Below are 16,507 nucleotides of genomic sequence, written 5' to 3'. Positions count from 1 at the left end.
GTGCTCACATTCAAATCATTTATATAAATGATGAAAAGTAGTGGACCCAGTATCGATCCTCATGGCACTCCACTGGTCTCAGGCCTCCAGTCTGAAAAACAGCCCTCCACCACCACCCTCTGTCTTCTACATTTGAGCCAGTTTTGTATTCAAATGGCTAGTTCTCCCTGTATTCCGTGAGACCTAACCTTACTAACCAGTCTCCCATGGGGAACATTGACAAATGCCTTACTGAGGTCCATATAGATCACATCTACCGCTCTGCCCTCATCAATCCTCTTTGTTACTTCTTCAAAAAACTCAATCAAGTTTGTGAGACATGATTTTTCACGCACAAAGTCATGTTGACTATCCCTAATCAGTGCTGAAAATGTGTTGCTGGAAAAGCGCAGCAGGTCAGGCAGCATCCAAGGAACAGGAGAATCGACGTTTTGGGCATACGCCCTTCTTCAGGAAAGGCTTCCTGAAGAAGGGCTTATGCCCGAAACGTCGATTCTCCTGTTCCTTGGATGCTGCCTGACCTGCTGCGCTTTTCCAGCAACACATTTTCAGCTCTGATCTCCAGCATCTGCAGTCCTCACTTTCTCCTATCCCTAATCAGTCCTTGCCTTTCCAAATACATGTACATCCTGTCCTTCAGGATTCCCTCCAACAACTTGCCCATCATGGACCTCAGGCTCACCGGTCTATAGTTCCCTGGCTTGTCCTTACCACCTTTCTTAAACAGTGGCACCACGTTAGCCATCCTCCAGTCTTTCGCCACTTCACCTGTGACTATCGATGATACAAATATCTCAGTAAGAGGCCCACCAATCACTTCCCAACTTCCCACAGAGTTCTCCAGTACACCTGATCAGGTCCTGGGGATTATTCCACCTTTATGCGTTTCAAGACATCCAGCACTTCCTCCTCTGTAATATGGACATTTTTCAAGCTGTCACTGTCTATTTCCCTACATTCTATATCTTCCATGTCTTTTTCAACAGTAAATACTGATGCAAATTACTCATTTAGTATCTCCAATATCTCCTGCGGCTCCACACAAAGGGCGCCTTGCTGATGTTTGAGGGGCCCTATTCTCTCCCTTTTGTCCCTAATGTATTTGTAAAAACCCTTTTGATTCTCCTTCACTCTATTTGCCAAAGCTATCTCATGTCCTCTTTTTGCCCTCCTGATCTCTCTCTTAAGTATACTCCTACTGCCTTTATACTCTTCTAAGGATTCACTCGATGTAGCCTGTCTATACCCGACATATGCTTCCTTCTTTTTCTTAACCAAACCCTCTATTTCTTTAGTCATCCATCATTCCTTATACCTACCAGCCTTTCTTTTCAACCTGACAGGAATATACTGTCTCTGGACTCTCGTTGTCTCATTTCTGAAGGCTTCCCATTTTCCAGCCATCCAGCAGACATCTGCCCCCAATCAGCTTTTGAAAGTTCTTGCCTGATACCATCAAAATTGACCTTTCTCCAATTTAGAACTTGAACTTTTAGATCTAGTCTACCCTTTTCCATCACTAGTTTAAAACTAATAGAATTATGATCGCTGGCCCCACTGACACCTCAGTCACCTGCACTGCCTTATTTCCCAAGACTAGGTCAACAGTGGAAGATTTTTGTGAAAATTTGGTTCATAAGGGCTACAAGGTGGATCAGTAGTTAGCATTGCTGCCTCACAGCGCCATGGACTTGGGTTCAATTCCAACCCCGGGCAACTGTCTGTGCGGAGTTTGTACATTCTCCCAGTGTCTGCGTGGGTTTCCTCTGGGTGCTCCAGTTTCCTCCCACAATCCAAAGATAGTGGAATTAGCCAAGGAAAATGCAGAGTCACAAGGATAGGGTAGAGGGGTGGGTCTGGATGTGATGCTGTTCAGAGAGTCAGTGTGGACTTGATGCTCCAGTTTCCTCCCACAATCCAAAGATGTGCAGGTAGGGGAATTAGCCAAGGAAAATGCAGAGTCACAAGGATAGGGTAGAGGGGTGGGTCTGGATGTGATGCTGTTCAGAGAGTCAGTGTGGACTTGATGGACTGAATGGCCTGTTTGCACATGGTAGTGATTCATAGATATAGACCTTCTACTAGGATTTCCATTTGTGCAACACAGGCCAGAGATAAATCTGGAAATATTTCGTGTGCGGTATTAAGTGTTGACCTTATCTACTAAATAATTTGCCAGATTTTAAAAGGATGAATGAAAGATCAATACTTTATTTGTGAACTTGCGAATGGCTCAACTTAAATGGTCAGAATGAAAAGTTAACAAATCAGTGGATAGATACACATCATGGTATTCACGAATACAAAAGCAAAATACTGCAGATTCTGGAAGTCTGAAATGCAAACAGAAAATCCTCGCAGTACTTAGCAGGTCAAGCAGCATCTGTGAAAAGAAACAGGTCAATGATGGCCCTGCTCAGAACTTTGCAAATGAAAGAAGGGAAGTAGACCACTATGAAATGAACAATTTGGGTAAGAGCCAAATGGAAAACTTATTAAAGCAAGAAAAGGTCAAAGGGCCAAAATCATCCTGAAACAGGAACTCTGTTCTCTATACAAGTGCTGTAAAGAACAAACAGTATTTGATGATTTTGTCCTTGGTATTTGGGGCATTTCTCTGATTGCCACTTCTCTGCTGGCATCTGCAAACTCTGCCAATGGTTCAGAGTAAGGATTGTTTGAGGTAGTACACTGTCACTAAATCCTCCTTTGTCTCTACCCTGTCCAGGGCTTTTGGCTTGGGTCTGATGATCAGTGGTAGAACATACACCAAGATAGAATCTTTACAGAAGAGGCACTGTTCTTAGTTAACAAGTCACTATGTTATGTAATTGCAATAAGTACAACTACACTACAAGCCACGCAGAACTACTAGAACTCTCGGGAGCTATACCAATTACATCTGATCTCAATGAAGACTAGTGTCGAAATCCCTGTCTCCACCCACAGATTGTGCGTGACATCATCTTAATACAACCAAAAAAATTTGGTTCCTTCAGAACCATTACCTTATACAACAATATTCTCTGTTACTATTATATTAGAATGTTGACATTGCATCCAAAATGCTTGCAGAATTTATATGACTCTTAGTCATTCTGTTAATTTCTTCCAAACAGCAGAAAGTTAGTTATGAGGTTTTGATTTCTTTTTTGTACAGGCTCGTGTCTCTCTTTACGCTTTGAATAAGGTCTCTGAGAATGCTGCCTTTAAAATAATGACTTACAGAACAACAGGAAATGTGCAATGAAGCCAAACCAGCAAGTAAGCCTAAGTGGGACCAAGGAACATTGGCAGAGAAGAAACTCTAAGAGGGAGAAATGAAAGATATAACATCACCAAGTGTATTTAAGTTACAGTCCAGAAACTGTGCCAGAACTCACTGAAAAGTAAATATTCAAAATATCCAGATAAAGTTATAAGGAAGTTCTGATAGCTTTGACACTTTTGCAAGTGATCACTGCCAACCTCTGAGTATTAAAGATGGAAAGAATGCTTTACAGAGGAGGTGATGAAATAATTAATTGACCCAAAGTATGATTTCATACATTAGACATGAGAGTGAGGTCCCAAATAAAACACTGTAGAATGCTTTACTACATTTAAGGCACTGTTCACTTGTAAGTTTTTGATCCAAGGCTGAAGTTTCCTATACTAAAATGATTTGGAGATGCTGGTGTTGCACTGGGGTGTACAAAGTTAAAAATTACATATGAAAGAAGTGAAACTATCATGGTCATTCCAACAGACTTAACAAACAGTCAAGGTATTTTTCAATGTATAATTTCAGTTACATCACACTGTAAACTTTTGCAATAAATTCTGTGTCTTACAATTGTGCACTCCACAACCACCTGATGAAGGAGCGGCGCTCCGAAAGCTAGTGCTTCCAATTAAACCTGCCGGACTATAACCTGGTTTTGTGTGATTTTTAACTTTATACTAAAATGAGGCCTAGATTAGCACTGTCAAGTATAGTGCCGCCAGACATAGCTGTTATTTTACCAGACCCTTATATCCACCTAACTGAATCCAGTAAGCTGACCTTTTGAGTTGCTTCTGGGTGTTTCAGTTAGAATGGTAAGATTCAGTAAGCTCAGGCAAGCCCCACAAATGCAGGCAATGTCCATGTCCAATAAGGGAGACTCTAATCCTCACCCTAAGGCATTACCATAATACAAACTGTGAACATCATACAAACTACGAATATCATATCTACTATGAACATCGTGGGGATTATCATTCACCAGAAACTGAACTGGACTAGCCATATAAGTACTGTGGCTACTGTGACAGGTCAAACATTAGGAATTCTGTAATAGGTAACTCATTTAATGACTTCCCAAAGCCTATTCCGCCATCTACATGGCACAAGTCAGGGGTGTGATAGAATATTCCCCACTTGCAGCTCCGACAACACTCAAGAAGTTTAACATCATCCAACAGAAAACACCCCTGCTTGATTGGCATCACATCCACAAACACCCTTCCTTTCCACTCTTGATGCTCTGTGTGTACTATCTATAAGATGCATTGCAGAAATTCTCCAAAGGTCCTTAGCCAGCACCTTTGAAACTCAAGGCTAATCCAAACTAGAAGGACAAGGGTGTCAGATACATAGGAACTTACCATCTGCAAGTACCTCTCCAAGCCACACTGCATCCTGATTTGGAAATATATTGCCATCCCTTCAGTATCAATGAGTTAAAACCCTGGAATGCCCTCCCTAAGGGCTTTGTGAGTTTACCTGCAATGAATGGTTGCAGCAACATCCCATAAATAAATTTTTAAAAAGGGCAGGTGTTCATTGAACAATCTTTATTTGCATTTTTAATCAGAGGTTGCAATATCAAGATAACATAGAACTTGCTTGTTTTACGGGCTAAGTCCTACCCAGGTCCAACAACCTAAAGAACTCGAAGGGTTGTTGTGTTCAACAGTAAAACATTTATTATATTAAAATAAACTGTGTGCAGAATGGGCGGCACGGTGGCTCAGTGGTTAGCACTGCTGCCTCACAGTGCCAGGGACCCAGGTTCGATTCCTGCCTTGGGTGACTGTCTGTGTGGAGTTCTCCCCATGTCTGTGGGTTCCCTCCGGGTGCTCCGGTTTCCTCCCACAGTCCAAAGATGTGTGGGTCAGGTGATTTGGCATTCTAAATTGCTATTCTAGTGTTAGGTTAATTAGTCAGAGGGAAATGGGTTTGGGCGGGTTACTCTTCGGAGGGTCAGTGTGGACTTGTTGGGCCGAAGGGCCTGTTCCACTCTGTAGGTAATCTAATCTAATACAAGAGTGTACCTCCCTCAGTCTCCATCTTCAGATTATGTCTCTAACTCCATATGACATAAACACAGTGGGTGGTACCAATCACATGCTCTCAGATATTAACCCTTTCAGACCCATACAGAACAAAACTAAGAAATGACAAAGATTCTTTGCAAAACTAAACCTAAAACTATAGCCAAATAAGTGGTAGCAATATTAACAGATGATAAAGTAACTGCTGAATAAATGGATGGAGTAGTGAGAAACAATTTAGATAGGACATGGCAGCAATCACACCAACAAAATAATAAAATGGAACAGCTTGAGGTGAACAGCAGAAAGACAGCGCACACTTCTGCAAGTCAAGACAACTATGGAGAATTATGATTTAATAAGCCTGGACTAGTACTGCATTCCAGGCAAGAAAGTCAAGGACGGTTGAAAGGGAGAGATGTATGTTCACATGTTTCTGTCGATAGAATATTCGTTGTTTCTCAACCTAGAAAGCAGTCTACTTCCACAGATGACGAGTTACACTAAATGCTTTGCAGCAGTAATCTGGGAGAACGTGGGCGAACACTTGCAATTCTGTCTGCGTTAGTGTAATGAAGGGTAAAGATAAATATAGCAAGGCAGATGTGAAAATCATTATTTAAGTTTGTAAAATTAATCTTAGTGAGAATAAACAGGAACCAAAACCAGAAAAAAAGCATGGGATGAAGTGAACTAAAATCCCTAAAGGCTATTTTTAAGGGTGATGGAGAATATATTCAACATGAAACAAATGAAAAACATGGGAGACTGGAACACTGAGGCTGAACATGAAATCAAAAGCAATTTTAATATTTAAAAAAAACTAACAAACTCTTATAAGTGATGAAGAACGATAGCAATTTGAAGCCCTGATAAAGACTTCTATTACAAATAACTGAAAAGGGTAAAGGGACATTATGAAATTTATAATAGCAATTGTGAGTCAAGTAAATACTTATGCTGTTTGAGAACTGGATGAAATGTTAAAACACTGAGAGCACATTCTGTTTATATTTACCTAAGGTTAGCTGGGTTAACTGTTACGGACTAAGCCAGACCCCCTCAAAACATTTCAAGAAAGTGGGCAGCACGGTGGCACAGTGGTTAGCACTGTTGCCTCACAGCGCCAGAGACCCGGGTTCAATTCCCGCCTCAGGTGACTGTCTGTGTGGAGTTTGCACATTCTCCCCGTGTCTGCGTGGGTTTCCTCCGGGTGCTCCGGTTTCCTCCCACAATCCAAAAAATGTGCAGGTTAGGCGAATTGGCCATGCTAAATTGCCCATAGTGTTAGATGAAGGGGTAAATGTAGGGGAATGGGTCTGGGTGGGTTACGCTTCGGCGGGTCGGTGTGGACTTGTTGGGCCGAAGGGCCTGTTTCCACACTGTAAGTATTCTAATCTAAAAAAAAAGTAGCCCAGACCTTAACTTTGCTCGTTGTTTTAAGCAGGTGTACAGTGAATATTCCAGGAGAGGTGCAGCTGGTCAAACCACTTCGTTTTAAACAAAACAGACTTTATTGACAAGATTACCGAATGAAACACAAGCAAAAGAGAACAGAATACAGAATAACTTAACCTGTCCGAAAACCCAAAGATTATCCCAACTTAATGATTCTGTTCCAAATATTTGCAACAATCCCCATAAACACCCCTTGGCACAAAAGGTAGAATCAAACACAGGGTCTTACAGGAGAGAAAGAGAGAGATGGTAGCATGGAACACCCTCTTCCATGTAGCTGTTTCTTGGATCAGCAGCATCACTGACTGCCTGCTTCCCGTGAACTGCTAGACTGCTGAAGCCAAACCAGAGAGAAGCTGAGCTGCGGGAACTGGCCACTCTCATTGTGCAAGTTTTTTTTTAACTTGAAAGCCTTTTTCCTGAGTCAGTAGCTGTTAGCTATAATCAAATTGGCCGAAAACTCATCCAAGCTAGACTTTTCAGAATTGCTGCTTTTAAGACCTCTCTTAAAAAGAAAGTCAAGGGCAGCATAACATTGTTAAAGGAGCAGCATCACCATGTAACCAAAATGAAGTTAAATTAAATTAGAATAAAATTAACAAGGAGAAAGCATATGAAACTTGGTGACAGCCTAATTGTTTGTAAGAGGTCATTGTCTTTTCAAATGTTTGTGTTTGGGTTGAAGGAATGTACATGTTTGCTTCCATCAAACCTTCCAACTTTAGCAGTAATGGGCCGAACTGGATAAGCAGAAGTTTTGTTTAAAACACATGCAGTGAATCAGGTGCAATAATGGAGATTTTGTATCAGCTGAATTTGAGATTGTCATGGAGTTGTAAATGATTGGATGACGTATAAGTGGTGAGTGCAAGTTAAAGTTTTATGTCAAAGTTCATTCAGGCAACAGGTAAGCATTTTTCCAAGGAGATGCAAACCAGTCTTAATGAGTTAACTGAGCCAACTGATGGGGAAAAACAAGACACATATGTGATATTTGCCAGTGGGTCAAATTGGTCAGTTTCTGGAGATTGGATAGTGTCAATGGTAAAACGCACAGCTTTTTACATGGAAAGCATTTCATTCAGCCTGCCCTCACATTAAAATCATTATCTAGGTCAGAGAGATTGATTGATCAACGATGAGAATTGAAAGAGAGTTGGCTGATCATCCGTTCTGGTCAGATCTTCAAACAAATCCACATAAAAGGGTTCACTTATGTTTGTAAACATTATATGGTTAAGAGTCTTCGCAGTATTTTTTTGTTGTGTATTTTCTTTGATAAAGAACATTGGGTATATTTCATTATTAGAACTCTCTTGGGTTATTGATAATGGACCAGGGAAATGGGAATGAAAGCACACAGTTCTCAACAATAACTATGTGATAATGACCAGATAATCATTTTTCATGATGCCATTCAAGGGATTTGTATTGGGGACCTCAAGGTCTTGTTCAAAATCTTTCCAAGGGATCATTTTATGTCAGCTTGAAAGAAGAAATAGTGCTTCAGCCTAACACCTCATCCATAAAATGGGGCTTCTGACAAAAAAGACCCCTCAGTCCTGCACTGGAGTGGGACTTGAGATCAGTTTCTGAATCAGAAGCAACAGTGTCAACTACTGAGTGGCAACTGACACTTTTGGCAAAGATATTGGAATTACAATTGACTCTGGTTTTACCTGCTATTGTAGCAGTTGAAAAGATGTTTTTATTATTGAATTTGTTTCTTGATGGGAGGTTCTTTTCCCAATGTCAAGCTTTTGAAATCAGCTCTGATTTGATGGTTTACATTCCTATGCTGTTAGTTTTATGGTCATGCTGATCAAACAGAAAAGTAAACATCAATCTTTAAAACTAAGCTGTTTTTTCAAAGAATTCTTCTGTTAAGGATTCTAATGAACAAAATCTGAATAGTCATCAATTGCATCATGCTGTGACCACAACATGCTGTGTCCCCAGAGCATTTCTAAAGCTTTCAGTTTTGTTAGGAAATTAGAGTCTTATGAAGTAGAAGGACTTATTTTCAAATTTTATTACATATTGAGATCTTCAGCTGTTAAATGGAAATCTTTGAAGCATTGAGTTTCAACTTTCCTGGGACAAACAAAACGATAGCATCCAAGTTAAATTATTTCTATGTTTCGATGTTTGTATAAATGATGATTCTCCATAATTACTTCTGTCAAACTGTTCTGATGAAAAGTCACTGGACTCGAAACGTTAATGTTATTTCTCTCTCCATAGATGCCTGTCAGAACTGCTGAATTTCTCCAGCACTTGCTATTTTTGATTGTTTCAGATCCCCAGCATCTCTAGTTCTTTGTTTTATTTTATGGTTTAGTGCAAGATAATAATAGGTCCAATTAACATTAATTATTTATACATGATTACAACTCTTTGGAGCCAGGTATGTCAAGCCTATCTCCTTCAGGACATCATTCAAGGCTAACTGTTTCAATGATTCAAACATCACGTGACACCATCAGAATAGGTGGAGATGATGCAACGTCAAAATCAACTCTTTCAGAATTATTACCTTATGCAACAAAGACCGTACAGTCCATCTTAGCATCTCCGTCAATAAATTTATCGACTGAGTCCAGGAGTTTTACCTTTGTTACCATAGCTAAAAGTCTGTGCTATAGATTGATCACCCTTTAAATGTAAAAGGACATTTTATTATCAGATCTAATCTTACGTTAATTCACTACCTTGAAGCCTTGCTCTTCAGTATTGTCAGAGCTTATATCAAAATAACCTTCTGGGTTTGCCTTTTCTATTACAGTTATTATTTTATGCAACTGTAGTACAGCCTATTGAAGTCCTGCAGATTAAGAACAAATCTGTGATGAATTGGAAAATATGTGCTCAACTAGGTCTTCAACCAAGAAAATGAAGTAGTGCTATTTTAGGAAGAGATGAGTGCTGTAATGAGAAATGATTTTGGCTCTGGAAATCAGTCTGGGTAGAAACAAGAAATAGCAAGGGAGTAATGTAAAAGTCCCCTCGCTGTAGTTCCAAAATGTAGGAAGCAGTATAAACCAGGAAATACTGAGCATTTGTAAGAAAGGTATGGCAATAGTCACAGCTAATTTTAATATGCATATAGATGATATTAATCAAATTGGCAAGGGTAGCCATGAGGGAGAATAGTGTATTACAGATAGCCATGAGGGTAGCCATGAGGGAGAATAGTGTATTACAGATAGGTTCCCCAATGTATTGCTCCAAGAATCAGTCAGAGAGCCTGCTATTTTGGATTTAGTACAGTATAATAAAATGGGGTTAATTAAAGAGCTTATTGGAAAGGATTCTCTAGGGAGGAATGATCACAGGATGCTAGAATTTTGCGCAGCCGGTTCTTTGATAGTTCCATTCTCGTGCGATAGTTCCATCACTCAATAGCTGCACCATTTAAACTAATGGGGCCGGAGTCAGGTTATCGCCAAAAGGTGTAAGGAAAGTTTATGTTTGACAAATACTGGTCTTTAATTGCATTAAAGCCAATTCGCTTTGAAGAAACACGTGTTATAGCAGAAGTGACTGTATTCAGTTTGAAGACAAGGAACCTGATTCTCACACTAGTGTTCTGGAATTAAACAAAGGTAATTACATTGGCATGAGGACAGATTTTGCCCTAGTAGGTTGGACAGAAAAACTAAAACTTAGCACAGTTGATGAACAGGGACAAAGATTTAAGGAGATATTCAATTCCTTTCAACCAAAATATATTCCAGAGGGGAAGAAAGATTTTAAGAAACAGAAAAAGCTTTTATGCCTATCAAGAATTTAGAGATAATATAAAGCCAAAACCTAAGGCATATCATATCACAAAGATCAGGCTGGAGGATTGGGAAAATTTTAAAGACCAGCAAAAGTTTTTAAAAAAAAGAAATAAAAAGAACAAAGGTAAATTATGGAAGAAAACTAACACAAAACATAAAAATGGATAGCAAAAGCTTCGTTAAGTATATAAATAAGGGGAGAATAGCTAAAATGAATATTGGTCCCTTAGACGATGAGGCCGGCAAGTTAATAACGCGGAACACAGAAATGACAGCATAGTTTCACAGTAGAGGATACTGAAACCATCCCAACAGTAACAGGTAATGCAGAGGTTATACAAAAGGAGGAACTTCAAACAGTGGCCATCATAGGGAAAAAATACTGATGAAAATATTGGTATTAAAGGCAGACATTATCCAAAGGTGTGATAACCTACAGCTTAGATCTTAAAGAAAGTAGCAGCTCAAATAATAGATGCATTGATTATAATATTCCAAAAGTCCCTGGATCCTGGAAAGGTTCCTGTGGATTGGTTAAATGATAATGTATTGGCTTTATCCAAAAAAAGGAGGAAGGCAGAAAGCAGGTTTTATAGATGAGTTAGTTTAACAACTGTTGTTGGGAAATTGCTGGAAGTCATTATTAAGGAAATAGTAATGGGACATTTGGAACATCAAACTGCAATTTGTTAGACTTGGCATGGTTTTATGAAGGGTTAATCATGTTTAACTAATTTGCTAGAGTTCTTCAAAAATGAATAAACAATGTACTTAAAAGTGTCCTGTAGTTGTGGCATATCTGGACTGTCCTACATGTTGGTCATTATAGGAATTTCAATTAATTTTAACATTGTAGTTCTCTATGCTGCAGCAGTCCTGGTTAAACTGGGATGGCTCCTGCTGATCCATAGTATAAAGCTCAGCCATGGTGTTTGGGACTGTATATTTAGTTACTTAGTTTTAAAGCACTGGTAACTTTATCGAGTCCACAATCTCTCACCTGGGAGTGATTCCATACTTGCAGAGGTCCCCTGACACAGAAACGTTCTAAAAGCACTATGCTATTATCAGTGTTATGGAATAGCTAGATTGAGTACTTGTGAAATTATAGCGAATTCATTTTACAGCCTTTATTGGTATTTTATGAATTGACATTTCTCGACAGATTCCTGAACATATCCAACCAGGTCGCAATTAGGATAATGTAGGTCAGGAATTGTATAACTGTATTACTTGCTATGAAATAAAACTTCCTACGGTCTTTAGGTATATTGATATTATAAATACATTTGTGACAATTTCTCCATTTGTAAGACTATTGAAAATTGCAAACTTATTCTCAAGGATAAATGTACAGTTTGAGTAGAAGTACTGAACTGAGGAAAACTTTGCTCACAATCTCATTGCAGATTGGTCCAATGATCTAATGAGTAATATTCTGAATTCTAGATGAACCCTTATAATCAATGATGAAATACCAGACAAAACTCATTTGGTTTTGATTTTCATCCTGTAGACATTCTTTCCAATATTTCCAATTAAAATGCGTTGAGACATAGACTACAGTAGTGGCCTGGCTCAACACAGTTTTGTTATTCTTAACATTTTACACATTCTGACCTTTTCCTAATTGATAGATTTAGTACAACTAGTTAGCAAAGGTTCTCCATTCACCACCTATCTTAATTTTCGAAATAGAAACAGAACCACAGTTATTGACTTTACGAATAAAGCTGAAAGAATAATTGTGCCAAAAGTTACCACCTTCATTTAAAATGCAATTTTTCATTCGGTATCACTTTCTGCTGTCCTTTGACTGGTTTTCCCAAAAAAACACACAATAACAGTCACCCCACTCTGAATTAACAAGGTAACTACAAGTTGAGTATGAGCTCATTCGCTGGATCTGACTATGATTCTAACATTGTTAATCTGTGCTTTATTAAACGCCTCGTACCCCAAATAGATGTCAATATAATTCTGCTGAAGTAAGAAATGGCTTGGGTTTGATTGTTGGATAGAGTCAAACTCCAATATTTGTTTGTTTTCTTCATATGCTACTGTACAGAACCGAACTGCTTTAGTGACTTTTTCTTATGACAAAAGTGTGTTTTTTTTAAAATTGCCTGTTCAATATCTAGCTTAAATTCAAATATACATATGTGTCAAGAGTGGTTTGTGTATTGTGGATGCAGGAGAATGTATTAATTGTGTGTGGTTAAAATCCATTTTTGTGTGCTTGTATTTTTAAATATATTATATGAAACTTAATCCATTCTTTCAAGATTTGAATAATTCCAGTTGTTATATTCAGAGGTGGTGAAAGGGGAGGGGGACATTGACTCCTACAATCTTCAGAATTGCGAAAGGCATTTGCAGAATCTGCTTAATTCAGTCAGAATTTTCCACCTTGACAACAGATCTTTCCTTTCATCTGTCAGGAGACTGAAGGGTTCAAATGTATAAACCATCCAATATGGGAGTCCTAATCAAGTTGTAAAATAAAGGTCAAAGTTTGTGAGAAGATTTGTAGCTCGGGTGCTCGTTGTTGTGGTTCTGTTCGCCGAGCTGGGAATTTGTGTTGCAGACGTTTCGTCCCCTGTCTAGATGACATCCTCAGTGCTTGGGAGCCTCTTGTGAAGCGCTTCTATGATCTTTCCTCCAGCATTTGTAGTGGTTTGAATCTGCCGCTTCCGGTTGTCAGTTCCAGCTGTCCGCTGCAGTGGCCGGTATATTGGGTCCAGGTTGATGTGCTTATTGATTGAATCTGTGGATGAGTGCCATGCCTCTAGGCTATTCTCTGTTTGACTTGTCCTATAACTCACCAGACAACAACTCACCAGAACGAAGGACCCGATACCCAGCATGAGCAAAACCAATGTAGTGTACAAAATCTCATGCAAGGACTGCACAAACTACTACATAGGACAAACAGGAAGACAGCTAATGATCCGCATCCACGAACACCACCTAGCCATGAAACGACACGACCAGCTATCCTTAGTAGCCACACACGCAGATGACAAGCAACATGAATTTGACTGGGACAACACTATCATGATAGGACAAGCAAAAAACAAACAAAAAAAGAATGAAAACAAACAGCTAGTGGTGAATTATTGGTTTGAGCAGGTTGGAAAACAATGTTCAATATGGGATACCCTCTTTCAGGGAGATTCTGGAAAAAGCGTGGAAGGATATTCAATTACAGAAGGTGAGAAGCTCCAGTCATAAGGAGAGACTAAAAAAGTACGGGTGACAAAATCAGAAATTTCTGCAAATATTCAACAGGTCAGGGAGCATCTGTGAAGAGAAAAAAAGTTATGTTTTAGGTCTGTGACTTTTGTATCATTGACTTCTGGATATAAACGTCACCAATCTGAAATGTTGTCTCGATTGTTGCCTGTGTCCACAGAGACTTCCTGTCCTGAGCAATATTTCCAACATTTTCTGGTTTTATATCTGATTTCCAACATCTGCAGTATGTTGCTTTTGCATTAGAGAAGCCACAGCTGCTGCAGCTGAGAAGTTTGAGGAGTCTGGGATGGAGATGTTCAAGATTATGAGATGGTTTGGATCAGATTTCCAGGAAAGATCTGTTTCTGCCTGTTGATGAGTCAGTAATTGGAGGACACGAATTTAAGACCAAAATGTAGGAACAAGTAGGAGTTTCTTTTTCCACAGAGAATTGTTGGGATATGGAATGCCCCTTCAGAAACAGAGGGTGAAGTAGACAGAATCTATCATCGTTTTGAAAATGCAAGTTGATTTTTACAACAGCCACTGCAAATGTGCTCCAATAATTGCACAGCACTCTGGCACGCCTTAAAGGTTAGGAATGATAGCAAAACACTTTTACGATTATAAAGGTTGTGGGCTAGAGTAGAGGAATGAGACCAAATGTTTTCTAGCTGAAATGAGAAATCCTTCTATTGTAAGACTGGGTATAACCTATACATAAAGAAATTGGCGAGTTGTTTTAACATATAATGTAACTTTCCTTTAATATAGCCGACCGGCATAGCTTGGTGGAACAGAAATAGTTTGTTTGAAATGTTCAGTTTGCTCAGGTGTGCCTCACCGTCTCCTCTCAACTACGATTGCTGAGTGGAGGGAGGGCCGAGGACAAGCCGTTCCCTTTTTTTATTGGCTATCCGTAGAGGGAAGGACAGCCCCTTTTCTTTCCTGAGTACTGGCTTTATATTCGCAGCTGGTTGGCAATGGGAGGGAGAGGAGTGGGGATAGTCGCTGTGAATACACTGCCTTCAGTAATCTTCGGGGAATCAATTGGACCGCTGATTATCGACCAGCAACAGGAGGGAGAACTCGCTGCTACGACTTGGGACTTGGCTTATAGGCGAGAGGAGACTTGTATCCGTTTGGTTTTCTGTATCTCACAGTAAGCATGGACTCTCGTGCCAGTAGTGTCATCAGTTTGGGATTTGCCATTATTTGTCTTCGCTGTGGACTTACTTCAGGTAAACTGGTCAAAGACTTCGGATTGCTGTTTGTCATGAACGCTGTTTTTTTTTTAAAATAGCAAATAACCTCAAATCAAAACCTCGATAGAAGCTGCAGCATTTGTGGCAGTATCATTCACATCTGCATTTATGACCACATGCAGCAAATGCAACTTTCCATTTTTAATAACTAGATGGCAATAAATAGTTTGCATTTCCTCCTGTGGGTTCGGTACGTATTTCACATCAGATGAAGTCTGCGTGAAAATATGTCAGTGTTCACTTACTGTTAGGTAACAGTACAGCCAGTGGTAAGACTACATACCGATGTGTTATTTAATCTGCACAACATTACTCTCGACTAGTTTGGTGCATATGTGTAAAAATAAGGGTTCTTACGTTTAATACAGACGAGGCACTATTTTATTCTTACAGTGGGTTGTGAGTCTTTGGAACTTTCTTCCTAAAAAACAGAGACTTTGAACATTTTAACAGCAGAGATTGGTGGATTCTTGATAAACAACGAAGTGAAAAGTTGTGGAGTAATAAGGAATACGGAGTAATCTGATGAGCCGTGATTTTATTGAACGGTGCAGAAGTTCCGAAGGGTCAAACGGCCCACTCCTACTCCACACTAATGTTCAATCTGCCCCATTGACCCTGCCTTTGTCACGAAGCAGGATTTATCCAAAGATTCTCAAGTATCTCTGATTACTTTTATGCCAAGGTGTGGAGGTGCCAGTGTTGGGCTGGGGTGGACAAGGTCAGAAGTCACGCGGCACCAGGTAATAGTCGAACAGGTTTATTTGGGATCACCAGCTTTCGGAGCTCTGCCCCTTTGTCAGGTGAAGGAGCAGTGCTCCGAAAGCTTGTGATTTCAAATAAATCCGTTGTATTATAACCTGGTATCATGTGACCTCTGACCTACTTTAAAGCCAAGATCAATCAGTTGAAAGTTACTCCTGCCTGGGATTTATTTTCAATGAAAATGCTGTGGTTTGCAAAATATGTTTCTGGTGAATATATGGAAATATAAGCTTTTTTTCCCAAAATCTACAGGTATTTCACAGCAACCTGTTACAAACCTAACGTGGATATCATTCAATTTCCGCACTGTACTACAATGGGAGGGGACCTTGAAAAACACTGTGTACACTGTGAAGCTACGCAGGTGAGTACAAATCTTTAACATGTCTTCTGTAGGAAGCACCAAAAGAGACACAAGGTATTGGCAAGATCTTTGGGCTACAGTGTGTCATTAAAAGGTGCTTTGAGAGTTCTGAGGTAATTTGCCAATGATCATTATGTTAATTAACCTACTGCAACTGAGCACATAAACCCCAAATCATCCGCTGACATTTCCGCCACCTCCAAAAAGACCCCGCCACCAGGGATATATTTCCCTCCCCACCCCTTTCCGCCTTCCGCAAAGACTGTTCGCTCTGTGACTACCTGGTCAGGTCCACGCCCCCCCCCCCCCCCCCCCTCCTACAACCCACCCTCCCA

At 39.8% G+C, this 16,507-nt stretch overlaps 1 protein-coding gene across 1 annotated transcript in view; it reads left to right on the top strand.

The window, feature by feature from the left end:
- The first annotated feature begins 14,731 nt into the window (after positions 1-14,731).
- Positions 14,732-16,507, top strand: part of f3a (coagulation factor IIIa) — a 22,752-nt gene continuing 20,976 nt past the window's right edge. Inside the window, exons 1-2 of the mRNA XM_043698848.1 lie at positions 14,732-15,019; positions 16,061-16,172. Of these exons, the coding sequence (XP_043554783.1) occupies positions 14,947-15,019; positions 16,061-16,172 (185 nt within the window). The 5' untranslated portion in view covers positions 14,732-14,946. The remainder of the gene's footprint in view (positions 15,020-16,060; positions 16,173-16,507) is intronic.

This window comes from Chiloscyllium plagiosum, chromosome 11 (assembly GCF_004010195.1).
Source record: "Chiloscyllium plagiosum isolate BGI_BamShark_2017 chromosome 11, ASM401019v2, whole genome shotgun sequence".
Classification (NCBI taxonomy): domain Eukaryota; kingdom Metazoa; phylum Chordata; class Chondrichthyes; order Orectolobiformes; family Hemiscylliidae; genus Chiloscyllium; species Chiloscyllium plagiosum.
This window is presented reverse-complemented; position numbering and strand designations above follow the sequence as displayed.